At 32.7% G+C, this 20,054-nt stretch overlaps 1 protein-coding gene across 3 annotated transcripts in view; it reads right to left on the reverse strand.

Annotated features, from left to right (window-relative positions):
• The window catches only part of LOC115881774 (casein kinase I-like), a 46,512-nt gene that overhangs the window by 17,449 nt on the left and 9,009 nt on the right, over positions 1-20,054 (reverse strand). For all 3 annotated transcript variants that reach the window (XM_030899414.1, XM_030899413.1, XM_030899415.1), the window contains exon 3: positions 2,448-2,640. In XM_030899414.1, the coding sequence (XP_030755274.1) occupies positions 2,448-2,640 (193 nt within the window). The remainder of the gene's footprint in view (positions 1-2,447; positions 2,641-20,054) is intronic.

Here is a 20,054-nt window from a genome sequence, read left to right on the forward strand (position 1 = left end):
GGGTTGTTATTTAACTATCTGTTATTTTATAACAATTATTTAGAAATAACATAACGCAACCGTTACTGCTTTTAAAAAATAACAGATATAAAATAACGACACGCAGAGATCGAGTGTTCGTGAAACGAAGTCGGCGCTCTGCACCGCCACGAAATTCGATGCTGCTCGAAGCAATTCCAAAAAACAACTAGTATGGATGGAAAACCTATTATTTCGACAACCATCGATACAGGCGGCGAGATACAACGGACAACGGAGTGGGGTATGCGCTACGGCGCGGCGCGTCGTGTTGGGCTGACAACAGCTTAAAAATAATAGGATATAAAAGAAGCAGCTTTTTTGAAACAGTTGCGGGCATAACGCCTGGCTGTCGAGATAACAGGAGTGGGAAAGGAGCGCTGCTGCATCGGTCGATTGTCGATGGAGGCTCGCAACGGGTTGGAGAATAACGCATCAGTTGTTTTAGCTATGTTGTTTTTTTACCTGTTACGAGCATAACAGAACGGCGTTCGAGATAATCGGAGGTTTGAAACAGGTTGGAGAATAACGCATCAGTTGTTTTAGATACATATTGTTTTTCAACCTGTTACGAGCATAACGGGCGGAGGTCGAGATATTATGGCGCTGTATGTTTCAATACTTTGTTATTAAGTTTCAATATTTAAGTATTTATTTATTCTGAAAAATTTTCAGAATAATATTTTAAGATTTTTTAAAAATGTATACAGGGTGTTTTGAAAAATCTGGTCATTGATTAATCACGATCCTGCTTAAAGCCCTTGACGTAAAAAGCTGATTTTTGGAAAACGGATTGACTTTAGGGTGTAGAGGTGCGATAAGAAGGGATTTTTCGAAACTCAAATTCTAAGGGGGTGAAACCACCCTCAAATATTAGAATATTTTTTATTTAAAAACTGGTGAGTTTTTCGAAAAAACTCTTAAACACGTATATTTTATTTTGTTGTTTTACATATTTTGAGATTTTTACAAAATATATACAGGGTGTTTCATAAAATATGACCACTGAGTAATCACTATTCTGCTTAAACTGCTTGACGTTTAAAGCTGATTTTTGGTAAACGGATTGACTGTGGGGTGTAGAGGTGCGATAAGGAGGGGTTTCTCGAATCTCAAATTCCAAGAGGGTGAAAACGCCCCTCAAATATTACAATATTTATTATTTAAAAAACGGTTAGTCTTTCGGGAAAACGATTGGACACGCATAATTTATTTTGTTTTTTTACATATTTTGAAATTTTTTAAAAAATAATACAGGGTGTTCCAAAAAGTTGAGTAATTGATTAACCACGATTCTGCTTAAACTGCTCGACGTTTAAAGCATATTTTTGGCAAATGTGAGAAAATTTTATCCAGTTTGTATGTTAATGGAAATTCTTGCTTTGCTTTATCATCACCATTACAAATTAATAATTCGATGCGAACGAAGTCGCGGGTACAACTTAACAAGTATAGCTAGAGACGTGAGAAATATAAAATAAGAGACGCCCCCCGATGCGCAGTGGACATCCCACAAATTTGCTTCAATCAGATTTTTCGTAGCGTAACTGCATCTCTCTTCCGCCGAATGCGTTCTCTCTCTATCGTGTGCGCGACCGGTGCTATCCCCAAGTCTCTTCCTATATTTGTCAAACTGTACATGCTAGTTTAAGTGTAAAATTAATTCGAACTCTAGTGTGTAGTTGGTTTACTTATGAAGAATATACTACACATTTTCTTATATTGCTATTTTTTGACCGCAAATGGTAAAATCATAACGAAGAGCTTCTCGCCCGTCGAGTGAGATGCACCCTGTACACTGCTACGCAATTCAGAATCTACGCGGATCGAGGGGTAGGGCGTAGGTAGATCGGAATTTATAGATATAGACGAGTGGCGGCATTTTGGCTTTTTTATATCGCAATTTGTAAACAGCGCTTATTTGTAAACAACCCCCGTTTTTAGAGAGGTATTTTAGATAACAATCGATATTTAGAAATGTTATGACACCCTGGAAATACTACCACCGAGCACGTCATTGTTGCAACTGCGTTAATACGCCTGGCGGTGACCGCCTCATATTCTTTCAGATATTTAGCAATAAAATAAAGAAACCTGTTATTTTTAAGCTGTTATTTTAAGCTGTTTTTTATAAATAACTATAACAGTTTCAACTGTTATCTAAAAATAACAGTTTTGCCCATCACTATATTGACATCAGAATCAAATTTCTCATGGCAAAAAATTCCCAGACAATAATTTTCATCCAAACATCGATATTAGTTCAGAAATTATTTGGAAAGAATCTAAATAAAAATGAAACTTCTACATCCAGTATCTCCGAAACGAAGCATTTTATGACATAAATTTACAGGAACTTTTTTACTTATTTTTATCTGCAGAAGTTTCCCGTATACAATTCGGACCACCCTGTATACAAAAAATCTTACCTATGAATAAAATTTCTCGAATGAATAAAATCAGTACGAGATATTAGTTGGTCGGCTAACAGTAGCACCGTTTTGAGCGTAAATCTTCTGGTACAGAAATTAAAGAGGTCCTCCAGGGACGGGCCCAGCAACTCCATCACCATCACGTTGTAGTCGCCTTCTGATCCGCACCATTTTATCTGAGGTATGCCTACTGCAATAACAAAGAAAAACAATGAATTAGATGATTGATAATATTAGATGAGTCTAAGTGATGTAAGAGTAAGTCAAACAAATTCTGTATCAGATACAACGTCATAGTCCTGGTGGCAGTGATTTTTTTTGTACTTACATATTTTCCCATTGGGTGGATATATAAAAGTATGTTCGTGTGGTGACATTAAATCACAATTTGTGAGTCTGGTTAAAATTTTCGTATGGGTTCACTAGATTAAAATTGGTCAAGTGCGAGTCGCACTCGCGCACGAAAGGTTCCGTACCATTCATTATCATCTATACAACATTAGACACTACATTATTATAAACTTTTTTTCCGATTTAGCTGAAATTTTGAATGCGCGTATAAGTAATTTAAAAAAAATGAAGAAACACATTACTAAAAATTGTATTAATCAATAATAAATATGTAAAAAGTAAAAATAAATATGTAAAAATAAGTAAAAATTAAAAAAAAGCGATTAAAAAAAAGTCGCCTTGGCTAGGATTCGAACCTGCCTTACTACGGCTCCAACGTCATATCAGCGTAAAGTCCTAACGCTTTAACCACGTGGCCACCGAGGACTTGAAAGATTCTATGTAAAATTCTTACTTAAAAGACAATGCTTAGTGAAAGTACTTTTTTATTTATAAACATTTATTTAATTCTGTTTTTAGTATGTGTTCTTATAGCGGCAACATAGCTATAACGGTTCATAAGATAGACCTTTGTGACAGACGGACAGCGAAGTCTTAGTAACAGGGTCCCCGTATTGAAATAACAGTCTGGCACATCCCAAGTAGAGAAAAGTCAGTTTGGATGAAATTTTGCGGATGCAAAAATTTGAGAGATTTTTGAAATCCGTAACCCTTATTTTCCCATGCTTGAAATTTAACGTAAGAATCACCTCCTTGAATATTAGCACGTCATTAAGGAACACCCTCTATTTGCAGCCGTAATTATAATATAAACTATCATCTGACAAATTTATAGGACAGCGAAAATAAGAACAAGTGTTTCAATAATTTTTATAAACAACATTTTTCAAACAATATTGACGAAAAACTGATGCTGTCATATTATTCTTCCCCTGAATGAACTATATACTCAAAATTTAAACATGATGTTTTGAATTGTTGTTTTCATATTTAACTTCTCAATCTCTCAAGTATTAAAGTAAATATAAATTTAAAACACAGAGATTTGAATATAAATATTAGGAAAACGCAAAATCCTTATACACGACAAAAATATATCAAACTGTTGACGGATCTATTTTTATACTACATATTTATCATTAAATATACGAACATTTGCCAAAATAATTCTTTTATAATGAGATAAAGCTAAAATACTGCAAGCCGAGAAAATGAGAGTACCTATAAGCGATACCAATTAAACTTTTAGTTACGTAATCGATGGCGCGATTTTTAAATTCATTGTTGCCAACCATGGGTATATTCGGCGCCGGGCTGATTAACTGGAACTTAAATTTCCCGCTGAGATTCAGGTGGTAGCTCTGCTGTAAAAAATATCAAGTTGTCACATTTATTTATTTATTTCCTGACATTGTCATTTGTTTTGACACTTTAGTTTTGTATTACGAGTTTTTGGTTTAAATGAATTGATGTTGCGATTCTTTAAGCTTAATTTTTTTACTGGCAAATCATGCAGTCGAATATTGTTCTTTTTAGAACCTCTTTTAGTGCAAAGTGTATAAGGGAGCTTAATAGTCAATGCAAAAACTCATCGCAACCTTATTAGAATATTTTGTACGGGAATGCGGTAGTAATGACCCTTTATGTCCCTTAAGTGCTGTTAAGAAGATTTGTTGATGTAAATAATAACTGTTTATATATTTATAATAAATTTATTTTTGTTTTCTAAAATATTTTGATTAAAAGAAAATATGCAAAAGTGGGCAACGCTGTGACGGTCAAGCTTAATGACGTGACTAAAACTTTAATTGGTATGAACTATATTATATGATGTATGTAGTAGACTTGAAATAATTAAAAATGATAGCCACACACAGCTTTGATTAGATGAGACTAGTGATCTCGATAAAAAAAACAAGATCAACAAGGCCTTGTGTTGAGCTCATAAATCGTCAAAGTTACCTTAAATCCGCGGTCTGTATTTCAACGCGTAAGACAAAGATAAAGATAGTTGTTGACTATAACCAGCTGGTAGATCGAGACCATAGACTTAAAATAAAATATAGACTACACTATTTACATCTCAACGCGGACAAACACTCTTTTTTGTATACATGTTTACTTCTGGGTACAGTCGACCGAGCCTTCCTCATCCAGCCTATGTTGTCACGTCTTTAATATTATCAATATTTTTTTTCTTGTTATACACATATATTAAGATATTAATACTACAGTTTAATAAAGTAGGTTTTAATATTCCATAGATGTATTAAATAGTCCTTATACTACTAAATTATAAGTCGGATACTGTTTTAAAAGGATAAGTTCTTTACAATATCACAACACCGATTAGAGGCGAGGGAGCCTATTCATTCATTTATTACCTTGTAGTACGTGTCGGACGTGTGCGGCAAAGCTTTGTTGCCGCTATCTCCCCTGTTGTATTAACGCATTTTCTTAGCTTGTAGTCCTTAAGTGTTTATTTTATTGACTTTTTCTGTTCAAGAACTATAAAATATGGTTCACCAGTGCCAAATTTGCAAGAAATTTGACTTAAATAATCCATTTAAGTCTTGAAACGACTTTCGACCGGCAGGCAACTCTCAATTTACCCATTAGGAGTCAGTGGCGCTGTTGTAGAAAGGCGCTTATTTAGATAATATTTTAGTAAAATGTAAAATCTGATTTTTTTCTCTTACATTACATTATTTACTTACTTACATTGTAACAAAATCTTAATTATAACCCTGTTAATAATTAATAATGTTTTTATTAAAAATATATTCCGGTTTATTCTAAAATTATCTTCAGAATCTAAAATAACATACAAGAATTTTAAAATGATATTACATTATGAAACAATATTTTTTAATATACCGGGTCGTCTCAAAAGTGGCTCACCCCCTATATCTTTTTTATTTTTTCAGATAAAAAAAACAGATTTGTTTAACTCGGTACTGTCTTTATTATACCGAGTGCGTCCCAAAAGTAGCTCATCCCCCATAATTTTTTTATATATTCAAATAAAAAAACAAGATTTAGTATGTTAGTATATGACATAAATTAGGATTGATTGATGCATCCAATTGTTTTTGGTCACTTCTTGTTTCACCGGAAATGACTATAACTTTTAATTTTTAAACGGCACCCTCGGTATATTGCTACTTTATTCGATAAAAAATGACACTCTGAATAGAATGACATATCATATGTCAACTTTTTAGTCAGAGCTCGCACGTTTAAAGAAACGCACGGACCCGCGTCCAATGTAACCGCGGGCTAAGACGTTTTTTCTAAACTTTTATTCAAAAAACCTGTCCTAAATCTTAATAAAATATAAAAAAGTTTAAATACGATATATTTTTAATTTAATTATAGCTTCATTAAAATAAAAAAATTACCCGGCTATGATACGGAGAGTTCAGGTGTACCTGAGAAACGAAAGACAGTGTTGTGTTTCTCGGCAGAGTCGTCAGAGAACGACCGTTACGACAGAGACAACCTATCTATCGCTCATGTCGCACTCGTTATAACCTAAAACAATAACACAACAATAACAAGACATTGTCTGACCGCATGTTCCAGCTATTTATGAATGAGATGCTCAGTCTATATTTTATTTTAAGTCTATGATCGAGACACAAAGAAATGCATGGTTGCCAGTTCAATATTAAAGATGATCGAGGTGGGAAAAACTTGGATTAAGCAGGCACAGTAGTAAAATTTGGAATATTATGTGAGGTGTCATCAGAACTGTAGGAAAATGAGTAATTAGTAAGTGTTGATATTTTATTGGTCAAACCGATACGGAGCAATACTATTTTTGGTTATCACAGGGTGGTTTTAAATTCTTAATATAAAATCCTGCAATACCGCATTGTAAATGTTATCAAAACACTTTTTGATTCGTTTTGACATGCTTTATTTTTCTGTTAAAGTATCTTTAATATTTTTTTTATATTAAACATTTTCATTCTTTAAGTTTTCTATTTCAGTATGACAAAATAATAACCAGCATTTGCAGTTAATGTAAACATTATTGATACGCTATTCAGCTTTACACCTACATTCATGAACAGTTGTAAAGGAGTTATTAAATTTAGACAGGCTTCTCAACTCACACAGCCTCATATACCTTACAATTCATAATTAAAGGGAATAATTATAGAAATAGGAAAGGTGCATTCCGAATCAAACACCGCCACCGGGTGGTGCATCGGCGTTGGAAACATAGGAAATCCAATGCAAATTTTGAACTGTCTAAATATTGGCTCCCCTATTAATTGCACAGCAAAGTTGTAGATATGTTTTTTAAAGATCTGCGTATGATGAATACACGTGCCAAATTTGAACAATTTTGGATAAGCCGTTTTTAACTAATTTAAGAAAAACCACCATCTATTTTTAAATTAAAACTGGAACAGGGAACCTTTGAATAAGAAGACTAAGGAAGGAGCATATCAAAAATCTTAGGTACACCGCGATGGGCCTCAAATATGGCCGACTTAAATTCCGGTTTATCAGTGTCGTTTTAATTTTATTTAAAAAATGTAAAACTATGATGTAGGGTAGACGTGGGGTAGACTCAATAATTTGTTGTTTTATTTTACGTTGTGAATAAATGTTGGTAGTTATTAAAATTGTTATAAAAATATATAATTCTAATAAAAATAGATAAGTTAAGAAATAGATAAGTTAAAAAATAGATAAGTATTTATTAACACAAACATCCGATACGCTACTGAAGCAGGTAAGTCAAATTAACGTATCTAAATTCTTTGACATCTAATCTTTGACAAGTAATAAATAAAAGCTAAAATGCAAGAAAAATATATAATTTAGTTAATTTAAGTGAATTTCATAAATGATCGGTTTACTACATGTATGTATATTATATAGTCACTTACTAGCGAAAAGTTGTTCCATTATTTCACTCAATTTTTTCCGAGATCTACCGCACGCTACACAACCAACTATTTTAGAGTTTTTTTCGATAAATCGCGATAATGTCACTGTTAATTTAAGTTCTGCCACAATTTCCATCTAGATTTACTACCTTTATACAACTATCAGTAGTAGAATAAATAATAAATAACATAAAATAAGCTCCGTAAAGACTGACAAATCCACAAAATTTCAAATCAAATTCAAATGTGTCAAATGCATCGTCAAACAGAACTGTCAAGGATCCCCACCCTAGAGAGCTTTTATGGTGGCTTTTCCGCCCACCATGCATGAATACATGGATAGCATTATGCTCCTTCCTTAGTCTTCTTATTCAAAGCAGGGAACAATGCAAAATCAGACAAATAGGTTGACATTGCCTTCAGTCCTCAACCTATAATTTTATAAATTTGTTGTGCTGTTTACGCTACTATGTTATAGAAGCTGTGGTTATACCTACAGCTAGTGTGCCTGCAATGCATTTTAGTAATTTAAAACTTGTAAAATAGGCAAAGGCCTAACGTTTATGAAAAACATTTTGACATTTCCAAAATTATATGTTGACAACTTAAGGTATGTTGGCACTTGCCTGATTTAGCATTGTTACCTGTTTAGTTTTAATTTAAAAATAACTGCAGTTTTTCTTAAATTACTTAAAATCGGCTTGTCCAAAATTGTTCAAAGTTGGCATGTGTATTTAGTATACCTACGCACATCTTTAAAAAACCAATTTACAACTTTGCTGTAGAATTAATAGGGGAGCCAATATTTGGACAGTTCTAAATTTGCATGGGATTTCTTATGTTTCCAACGACGGTATTGCACCACCCGGTATGTATCAATCCAAGTAAAAAAGATAAGTACACAATTTATATGCCTATTGAAAACTTTACACTATTTAATTTCAATATTTCTTTTCAGAAATTTGATCTATTATTAACGCAACATCAGATGATCAATCAGGGAAGAATTTGACAGACGTCGCCTAAAAAATGGCAGAATATTCAATTTACATGTGATTTAAGATAACAGATGATAATTGTCACCATCACGTATTTTCTCCACAAAACATCCCCCTTTAGAACTTTTTCTTTAATGGCCATAAGCGGGAGTAAAAGCCCAACCGCCTGAACGAACACTAGAGGCGCCACCGGTCATCAAATGGTGTAAAAATTGCGAAAATTTAATCATCTAATTTTGACACAAGGGGTCGCGCTTAACTTTTTCAATTTTAATTCAATATTCATTGTTTTCAAACTATATTATTAGACTTTGTTGTATTTTGTGAATGTATAAATGTTTTCTTAGTATAAAGTTGCATTATAGTAATTCAAATTATATTACATACATATTTAAGATTCAAATATTATGACATATATGTCAGTTGCCGTCTAAAATGTCATCTTGATAAAAAGTTAGTTATTGTCAAAAGTAGTTAAAATCATGTTAAAATATTAAAATTTACAAGTTATAATTAGATATTTTATATTATTTCAACAACAAACACATAATAGTACAGCGTAATGTTGATATACAGGTCCAAAACAAAAAGTGCCGTTATATTTTTCAGTTTTCGTTGTCAGCGCCGGAAGTTTCAGTGATTTTAGTGTTGTCGGATATTTTTATTTGTGAAATAGAAATATTGCGTTTGGATTGCAAAACTAAAAGTGGAAGTTTTATTGCAATGTAAGTAAGCGTTTGTCCATTTTATATTTTACTTTTTTCATACCTACCACAAATATACATATAATGAAATTTTATAAATCGTTTTATTTAAAAAATGTTAGAAAACAAGCTTATAATCCTGTAATTGACATAATTGTTATGTAATATATTCCATTTAAATGTAATATATTACTTTACAATTAAAAAAATGTAAATTTAAAAAATATATTAAAAATATATACAGGCATTAATTGAAATTTTTTGAGTGCGAACAAACACGAGGGGCGCTTTATTATTTACTTTCATTTCTTAACATGATAGACGAAGTTCTAAAGGGGGATGTTTTGTGTTGACAACTTAAGGTATGTTGGCACTTGCCTGATTTAGCATTGTTACCTGTTTAGTTTTAATTTAAAAATAACTGCAGTTTTTCTTAAATTACTTAAAATCGGCTTGTCCAAAATTGTTCAAAGTTGGCATGTGTATTTAGTATACCTACGCACATCTTTAAAAAACCAATTTACAACTTTGCTGTAGAATTAATAGGGGAGCCAATATTTGGACAGTTCTAAATTTGCATGGGATTTCTTATGTTTCCAACGACGATGCACCACCCGGTATGTATCAATCCAAGTAAAAAAGATAAGTACACAATTTATATGCCTATTGAAAACTTTACACTATTTAATTTCAATATTTCTTTTCAGAAATTTGATCTATTATTAACGCAACATCAGATGATCAATCAGGGAAGAATTTGACAGACGTCGCCTAAAAAATGGCAGAATATTCAATTTACATGTGATTTAAGATAACAGATGACAATTGTCACCATCACGTATTTTCTCCACAAAACATCCCCCTTTAGAACTTTTTCTTTAATGGCCATAAGCGGGAGTAAAAGCCCAACCGCCTGAACGAACACTAGAGGCGCCACCGAACATCAAATGGTGTAAAAATTGCGAAAATTTAATCATCTAATTTTGACACAAGGGGTCGCGCTTAACTTTTTCAATTTTAATTCAATATTCATTGTTTTCAAACTATATTATTAGACTTTGTTGTATTTTGTGAATGTATAAATGTTTTCTTAGTATAAAGTTGCATTATAGTAATTCAAATTATATTACATACATATTTAAGATTCAAATATTATGACATATATGTCAGTTGCCGTCTAAAATGTCATCTTGATAAAAAGTTAGTTATTGTCAAAAGTAGTTAAAATCATGTTAAAATATTAAAATTTACAAGTTATAATTAGATATTTTATATTATTTCAACAACAATCACATAATAGTACAGCGTAATGTTGATATGCAGATCCAAAACAAAAAATGCCGTTATATTTTTCAGCTTTCGTTGTAAGCCGCGGAAGTTTGAGTGATTTTAGTGTTGTCGGATATTTTTATTTGTAAAATAGAAATATTGCGTTTGGATTGCAAAACTAAAAGTGGAAGTTTTATTGCAGTGTAAATAAGCGTTTGTCCATTTTATATTTTACTTTTTTCATAGCTACGACAAATATACATAATATATTGAAATTTTATAATTCGTTTTATTTAAAAAATGTTAGAAAACAAGCTTGCAATCCTATAATTGACATAATTGTTATGTAATATATTCCATTTAAATGTATATATTACTTTACAATTAAAAAAAATGTAAATTTAAAAAATATATTAAAAATATATACAGGCATTAATTGAAATTTTTTGAGTGCGAACAAACACGAGAGGTGCTTTATTATTTACTTTCATTTCTTAACATGATAGACGAAGTTCTAAAGGGGGATGTTCTGTGATTTTCTCGTTGAACAAACATCAGCTAACACACAAAATGTACATAAAAATACAAAATTGTAAAAAGCAAAATAAATTTCATTTGATGGTCAACACGAAATGTTTGAGCTGTTAAAACGCTTCGAAAAAAAGTTTATTGGCTGTATAATGAGACCCTACATATCCCTTGTTAACAAACCGGATGTGTGAAATTCCAATTTCAAGCAAGTATATTTTTCGAGAATGTTATTCCCAGTTAAACTACATTATATACACACACAACCTACGCTACGTAACGATATACCGACAATTATTATTTTATACAACTAATGATCAAGAATACCGTTGGTCGATGTACCAGGGCCGATCAATATGTATACAGGACCAATACTCCATTAACATACAACTACCACGTATCTTTGGAATCAAAATAAGTTCATTGAACACAGTTTACCTGTATACAAAAGTGCTTCCTTTGTCGGCTAAAGGGCATCAAACTTTAAAAAAATACATTGTTTAAGATATTTTAAGAACCGTTTTTATGATTTGAAAGAGATTTGGGGTGCCTATGTTTTACTAGAAGCTTTAAATTTTGACTTTTACAAAAATTAAGAAAAAGTACGAAAGGGTGAAAACTAACTCCACTCCTACGTACATTTTAGTAGAATTATTTTCCAACTGCACGGACAACTGATTTTTGAATGATATGTCATTCTATGCAGAGTGTCATTAACTATCGATTATAGTAAAAAATACCGAGGGTGTCATTTAAAAATCAAAAGTTGTAGTCATTTCCGGCAAAACAGGGAGTGATAAAAAAACTGAATACATCTCGATCCTAATTTATGTCATACACTAACATACCAAATCTCGATTTTTTATCTGAAATAAAAAATCGGTAAAAAAACTTTTAAGTTAAACGGTTTTATCTTATGTGCACTGAAAACTAGAAAATAATAATAACAATTAGGTATTTTGAACTTCTAGTTCAGAAATATTTTAGTACTAGGCAGAATAGCTTTTAGGCATATTAGACTAAAATAAAAACGTGGGGGGCCCCTCTGAAATCCTACCTATGGCAAAGCATATCTTTATACTTTGGTAGATCATGAGCTCGGCGTTCGCTGGTGAAGCCGCCACGGCTGGTTATTGATTGTCCAAATCTCCAGTTACGATTATAGTAAGTCGATGCAATCCACACTTAGTATAGAAGAAAGTATTACAGCAATAGTTAATGGGCCCCACGTTTTTATTTTAGTCTAATATGCCTAAAAGCTATTCTGCCTAGTACTAAAATATTTCTGAACTAGAAGTTCAAAATACCTAATTGTTATTATTATTTTCTAGTTTTCAGTGCACATAAGATAAAACCGTTTAACTTAAAAGTTTTTTTACCGATTTTTTATTTAACGATGTGTTTTTTTAGAACTGTTATTTATAAATATCAGAACTGTTAGAACTGTTATATATAAATAACAGAACTGTTATTTGTAAATATAACAGTTTGCGACAGTTTTCAGTGCACATAAGATAAAACCGTTTAACTTAAAAGTTTTTTTACCGATTTTTTATTTTCTAGTTTTTAGTATTTAACGGAAATGCCTACCGAATATTCCTCATTCTATTTAATTCATTTAGTGCATCATAATTACATGGTTTTTTACCTGATAATTTATTACAATCTAATTCCTCAATACATAGCCCTTCCAGAGACGATGAGCCACGTATGCTTGCCCTTCCTCGAACAATTTTGAGCCCAAATACACTACTGCATGGTCGACTGTGCTGCTCTACATTTTATTGACGGTGGATGCCCATGACAAAACTAAGGGTAACATCCTTCTTTCAGCCGTACCATAATTGAATTTTGCTGGAAAATGTATGGCTTTCGGGTGTATAACGTGTATGCCGTCTCTGCCAAAGTCAATCCAAACTGATGGTACATCTGTTTCGTACATTTGGGTTCGACGGAACTGAGGCCAAACAATTTCTGTAATGTGGCCTATAGCACCATTTACCAATCCTTTTGTAACGTCAATGTTGGACCGCAACATTACTTTTGCTCCTACAAATATTTCAAGTACTGATGGTAAGCCTCCAGTCTTATTTATATCTGTTGGTATTATATTTGCTAAATTTAAATTATCTGTATTTCGTGTGGCATTAATTAGTTGGTCCTGTGCTTTAATGATATAAATTCGAGATCCCTTATTCCGGAACAGATTTAAAACAGCAGCGTTGTGATTGTTTACTTGCTGATTAGTGGGGTATACCCTTAACGCTTTGTCTGTTGCAAACTCATCACTTGGGTTTTGAATAACTCTTTGCATCAAAATACTAAAATGGTTAGCGGTTAGCTCACCTATTCTCAAAGCATTTAATATTTCAATAAAAGTATGGTCCCCTTGCTGACGCATATTCTCCGTCAGTTCACAGAGCGTGAACAAACGCCATAGATGTGTGGCTGGTTGGAGATGATCGAGCTGTTTGAAAACAGGAGCTCCGGAGTGTTTGATTGGAGGCAGTTGTAAGAGATCTCCAAAAAGTAAAACGTTTATGCCTCCAAAGAACTCGTCTTCATGATTTTTAAGTTGTCTTAATCGTGCGTCAATCATACACAGCATTTGATAAAATACCATTGAAATTTCGTCCATGTTGTTCCCACGAGTAATGGACATTTTAACGGTCGGCCCCCCCCCCAGATGTTCAGTAGAGGGGCAAGGCTATAATATACAACAAGAGGCGCCCAATCTTGAGGGGAAAACGCTTGCGACATTACATTTTTAGCCACCCTAATGCCATACAGTCCTCAGCACGTTTTAACCTATTACCTTAACTTGGGTGGTAAAGCTACCGCTAACTACGTAGGTACATCTAATCACCTATTTTTTTTTATCTGTCCTTCTAACGTCACACAATCTTGGACACAACTGTTCTGGACACGACTACTCATGCCCTCACCTAATACGCCATTTTGTAACGTCGTCTATCTTGGATTTTAAATTTTGTCATAATCACAGTATTCTACTAGTGTAGCCCCTGCCTTCATTTGATACCCATATTGAGGGTGTTGTGGAAAAATATGAAATCCGCCATTTTGTACCGGCGGCCATCTTAGATTTACAATGTTATTGATATTACTATATTGTATTGTCATCGGAACTAAAGGTGTGTACCAAATTTCAGATCAATCTGACAACAGGAAGGTACTTAAATTTCAATTTCTAATTTTGACCCAAATAAACAAACAAATAAATAAATACCGTACGGGTCGAGCTAAATAAAACCGTTTAAAAATAAAAGTTACAGGGGTGAGCCACTTTTGAGACGCACCCGGTACAGACCCAGTATATCGTGGACAGAAGAGAATAAACAAACCAATAAATTCAAATTGGAATTATATTCCTCCTTTTTAACGACGTCTCTTAACTATTTTTCCTGGCTCGTATGACGCCAAACGCCTCAATCAACGGCCATCTATCCAATCATCTGTTATTGGGTTAGGTTGGGAATGGCGGTTATATTTAGACCAAACTGCCCGAAAATAGCACATAATCGTTGTTCATTAATAGATCGTTTGTTCTACGTGTGTCCGCCGTGCATAGATAACGACGAACTTGACCTTGCCTAGACAGAACTTTACTAGTTTACAAATTCCATCTCGTAAAGCTATTTTTATAATAAAGGTTAGAATGTGGCGAATTGTAGGAAGACTTTCCGCACAAACCGTTTAAAGGTTGATTCTCACTATACCTTTCGAATCAGCTCCCTTCCGTTTCGCTTCTATTTACATAAAATATTATATCATGTAAATGAATAGGACAATGCACACTATACGTTCCGTTTCCCTTCCGTTCCATATCCTTGCCTTCCATACATTTTTTTGGCGGACGGACCGAAGCGTATCGGAAACAGCGTTTATCAAGTTCTTACATTTGTACCAGCTCTGTTAAAATTTTGCTGATATTTATTTATTCGTTCACCTCATTTTCTATAGGAGATAGACGAAAACTAATATCATTGTCTGGAGCTCAATTTTTATCAAAAACATCATGGTGAAAACCGCTCATCGATATCTGTTACCGTTTCAAAAATGTGCATTTTTAACAAATCGCTGTTAACTTTTTTGCTATGAAAAATGTTGTATTTTTATGAAAACATTTCCAACGCACCTCTACGTAGAATTTAATGGTTTAAGTATATTTTTTTTAAATTAATAGTTTAAAGAGAACCCCCTGTATATTTTTAATTCAATTGAAAATAATTTAAAATTACCTTTCCAAACATATAGCATACTTGATACTTTGCTCGATTCCTCTTCGAGATATAGAGTTTTTAAAAATTCGCTCACTTTGAATAAGTAGGCTTTGAACGACGCCGGCTGTAATGCAAAAAAATTCTAGCTGTAAGTAGCAATTAAAACGAAAATAATATTTACAATGAGAGATGCAGAATTTTATAACAATTTAAACTATATTTAACATCAACATATTTAAACTATATCTAATAACAATAAAAATAAATAGCAAACCAAGACATGAGATATTGATTATATTATAGGTGTTCCGACATGTCGACCGTCTTCTGTTATGGACAGACGGGACCGTTTTTGAACATTTCTCGCGTAATTCATTAACTCAGTGGGGGTGAAAGATACCCTCGCATAACCACTAAGTACTTCTAATTCTTGTCTAAAATAAGAACACCGTAAAGATAAAAATCCATAGGCGTTAAGTCCGGCAGCTTCGGCGGCCTCGACAGCCAACGGCTGGAATCTTGGTTAGCTATTCAATTATTCTCGAAATTGGCTGCAAAAATTTGTTGATAATTTCGGCGTTCTGAGGCGGTTATGTTGCCTCGTCTTGCTGGCAAAATATGTTATCGAGTTCCATTAGCGGCAGAATATCAATAAGAGGTCCAAAGCCTACTGGTTAAAAGTGGCGAATTTTTAAAAATTCTATATTTCGAAGGGGACTATAACAAAATATCTAGTGTGCTATATTTTTGGAAAGGAAGTTTTAAGTTCTTTTCAGTTAATTAAAAATATATAGGGTGTCCCAAATAAAAAATCAATTTTTCTGTTGATAACTCTTAAATTATTAATTTTAAAAAAATTATACTTAAACCATTAAATTCTACGTAAAAAGGTGATTTGGAAATGTTTTCAAAGAAATACAAAATTTTTCATAGCAACAAAGTTACAGCGATTTGTTAAAAATGCACATTTTTGAAAAACACCCCGTAACTCCGAAACGGTAACAGATATCGATACGCGGTTTTCACCATCATGTTTTTGATGAAAATTGAGCTCCAGACGCCGATATTAGTTTTCGTCTATCAGCTATAGAAAAGGGTGTTTCCATTTAAAAGCGTCGAATTTGACCCACCCTGTACAGGGTGGCTCGAATTCGACGCTCATCATTGAGATTTCGGAAACCGTAATACAGGATCGGTTAAATGGAGGCAAAGTTGCGCAATTTGATGCTCAATAAAATGCCGTATTGCATTTTTTTCTGTACGAAACGTCGGCAAATATCAAAGTGATTATACAGGGTGATTCCTGTAAGTCGGTCATGCTTTCGGGGAATGATAGGGGACGTCGAAATATTAATTTTGATATAGCACACTATGGGTCGGAAATGCCTCTTACGCAAGATACAGGGTGTTAAGGTTTTAGAAAAATTAAAGATATTCTTTAATAGTTGAAGGTATCGTTATAAAATTTCATTATAGGGGTCTACCTAACAGAGACACTTTAAACGTAAAAAGAAGAGGTTTTAGTTTCAACCAGTGGCGTAGATGTGATATGCATCGGGTAATTTTTTAAAAAAAAAAAATAGTACGCCACTGATAAAAATAAAAACTTTGGAGTTTTTTATTTACTCGGTTTATTTCCAAGAAAAAATGTCTCTTGCAACTTTCTCCTATCATTTTGTCACAATTTAAAAATAAATAAATTTTTTAATGAGAATCTTAAATACAGCGAATTATTATAACTAGAGGGCAGAAACACATGTGTATCGTTAGCTCCCTTCATCTTGGGTAACTTTGGTACTTTTTACTATTAGCTCTAAATATATTTTTAAAAAATTATAAATTTAAACTAGAATTTTTTTATTGTTAATAATAAAATTCTTAGTTTTAAGGTAGTCATAATAATTCGCATATTTAAGGTTCTCATTAAAAAAAATATTTACTTGTAAATTGTGATAAAATGGTGTTAGATAGAAGAAAGTTGCAAGAGACATTTTTTCTTGGAAATAAACCCAGTAAATGAAAAAACTCCCAAATTTTTATTTTTATCAGTGGCGTACTATTTTTTTGAAAATATTACCCGATGCGTATCACAGCTACGCCACTGGTTGAAACTAAAACCTCTTCTCTTTACATTTAAAGTGTCTCTGTTAGGTAGACTCCTATAATAAAATTTTATAACGATACCTTAAACTGTTAAAAAACTATTAAAGAATATCTTTAATTTTTCAAAAACTTTAACACCCTGTATCTTGCGTAAGAGGCATTTCCGACCCAGTGTGCTATATCAAAATTAATATTTCGACGTCCCCCATCATTCCCCGAAAGCATGACCGACTTACAGGAATCACCTTGTATATGACTATACATATAGTGATGAAAGGATTTAATTAAATTGAAAAAAAATCAGGTCCGTATTTAAAAAAATTAAGTTGATGATGGTCGCCAGAAGCCGAAACGTCAGAGTCAATATTTAATCACACAGAGTTATATAGCAGAAAAAGTGGCCATGAAAATGTGTCTCTTTCATTTTAAGTTATCTCAACAAATAAAGCCAGGAAACAATAGAAAACAAAATTAAAAATTCCGTTTTTTTTCGAATATATTCGGCAGTATTCGGAATTTTTCAAAATGCAATACGGCATTTTATTGAGCATCAAATTGCGCAACTTTGCCTCCATTTAACCGATCCTGTATCTCTGACGGTTTCCGAAACCCCAATGATGAGAGTCGAATTCGAGCCACCATGTACACAACAAAACGTCTTTTGCATCAAGCTTTGTATTTCAAGCTTTAAGAAATAGACTATAACTCCACTTAAAACTTTTGAAACTATACTTAATAATGTATATTAAAAATAATCTAAATGAATACACTATGCCTGTATAAAATGTGATAAGTAAGGAGATTGAACACCTTTCAAGGTTTATTACATTACTTATATTAGCTGTTACTGACTCTAATAGTAGCACTTCCCATTTTTACTTCTATAATTTCATCACGGACTACTATACGATTTCTATTTTTAATCATTCTGAAATTGAAATTACCGTAATTTCGATATAATTTCTTCAAACTGTGTCACGACGAACAGGGTTAGCCAGTTTATTAAGTTTGTGATTTCGATGTAAAGCTGGTTAATATTTATAAATATTATTTGTTCCAAATAGGAACTAAATTCTAAGTATTGATAAGTATGAGTAGTAAATAAATCATCATGACAGATCAAAGTTTCCGATTTCCTTAGAATTAATTATCTGCATGCTACTGTCAAAGTTTAGAGAATTAAAATATTCTTAATTCTGTAAAATTTGCTAGGTACTGTCAAGAATACTAACTTGTAAAAATGATGTTTTCATTTTTACTCAAAATTCTACACTACTGTATCATCCGTTTTATAAGTTCCATCCTCGGTTCCAAAGAATCCTCGGTCAACGCAAAACATTTTTGTCTTTCTTCAACAAAAATTTCTCACAACATCCAAGCACAAAAATTGCTTAAATCGTAAACAAAGCAAACATTCCAAGACTTTAACCTTTGAATAAGAAGACTAAGGAAGGAGCATATCAAAAATCTTAGGTACACCGCGATGGGCCTAAAATATGGCCGACTTAAATTCCGGTTTATCAGTGTCGTTCTAATTTTATTTAAAAAATGTAAAACTATGATGTAGGGTAGACGTGGAGTAGACTCAATAATTTGTTGTTTTATTTTACGTTGTGAATAAATGTTGGTATAGTCTGTAAAACGAATAACTTTGAATTTGACAGTTGCCGCGGGCTTTTCTAGTGTTAATTTTATTAGGTTAGCAACTTGCAGCCATGCTGCCGCAATGCTGTCTCTAATAGAACAGCCTCGGAGCGAGATTTATTACGTCACGCTAGTTAGATACTACTGATTAATAAATATGTTGTAGAATACATGGAAAAGATATTTATTCCTCGCATTTTTGGTTTGTATTGTTGCGGACCGGTGTGGACTCGACCTAACCTAACACTATGGCCCGCCCTCGGATGACCTTAACATCGCCTAGACACCGTAATGATTCATTCGAAGATTCGAGAAGGACCGAGTCCCACTAGAATGGAGTAGTACATAGGAGAACCGACACGGAACCGACGAAAAACGTAACAGTATTTTCAAAATGATATAGTTTACATGAAATATACAGTTAATAAATACAATATATATACCTATTTATAGTAATAAATACTTTGGCAAATAAATTATGAACCATACAAATGCAGCAAATGTTTTACAATATACAAATAATGAATAGGTACATTGACTATTGCCGAAATCGTACTCCATAGTCAATGTATATAGTTTTAGTGTTAAGAATAATAATTTTAAAAAATATGTGGTTATCTTTTGACAAGTTTATATTAGTTTATTAATTGCAGTAAACATTATGTGGTGTGTAGTTTGAATATTTTATATGTCATTTTTTGGATTATATTCGACACTATTTTTTTCATATGACACAACACTGATGAAGGCTATAATGTTAGCCGAAAGGTTTTTTTTAAACCAAATTTAAATAATGAAACACCAAATGAAAACTTAATCAGCGCTTTTCCCGAAATCCCAAGAAAATCGAAAATTTTAG

This window comes from Sitophilus oryzae, unplaced genomic scaffold (assembly GCF_002938485.1).
Source record: "Sitophilus oryzae breed Bouriz unplaced genomic scaffold, Soryzae_2.0 scaffold_173_pilon_pilon, whole genome shotgun sequence".
In the NCBI taxonomy this organism is placed as follows: domain Eukaryota; kingdom Metazoa; phylum Arthropoda; class Insecta; order Coleoptera; family Curculionidae; genus Sitophilus; species Sitophilus oryzae.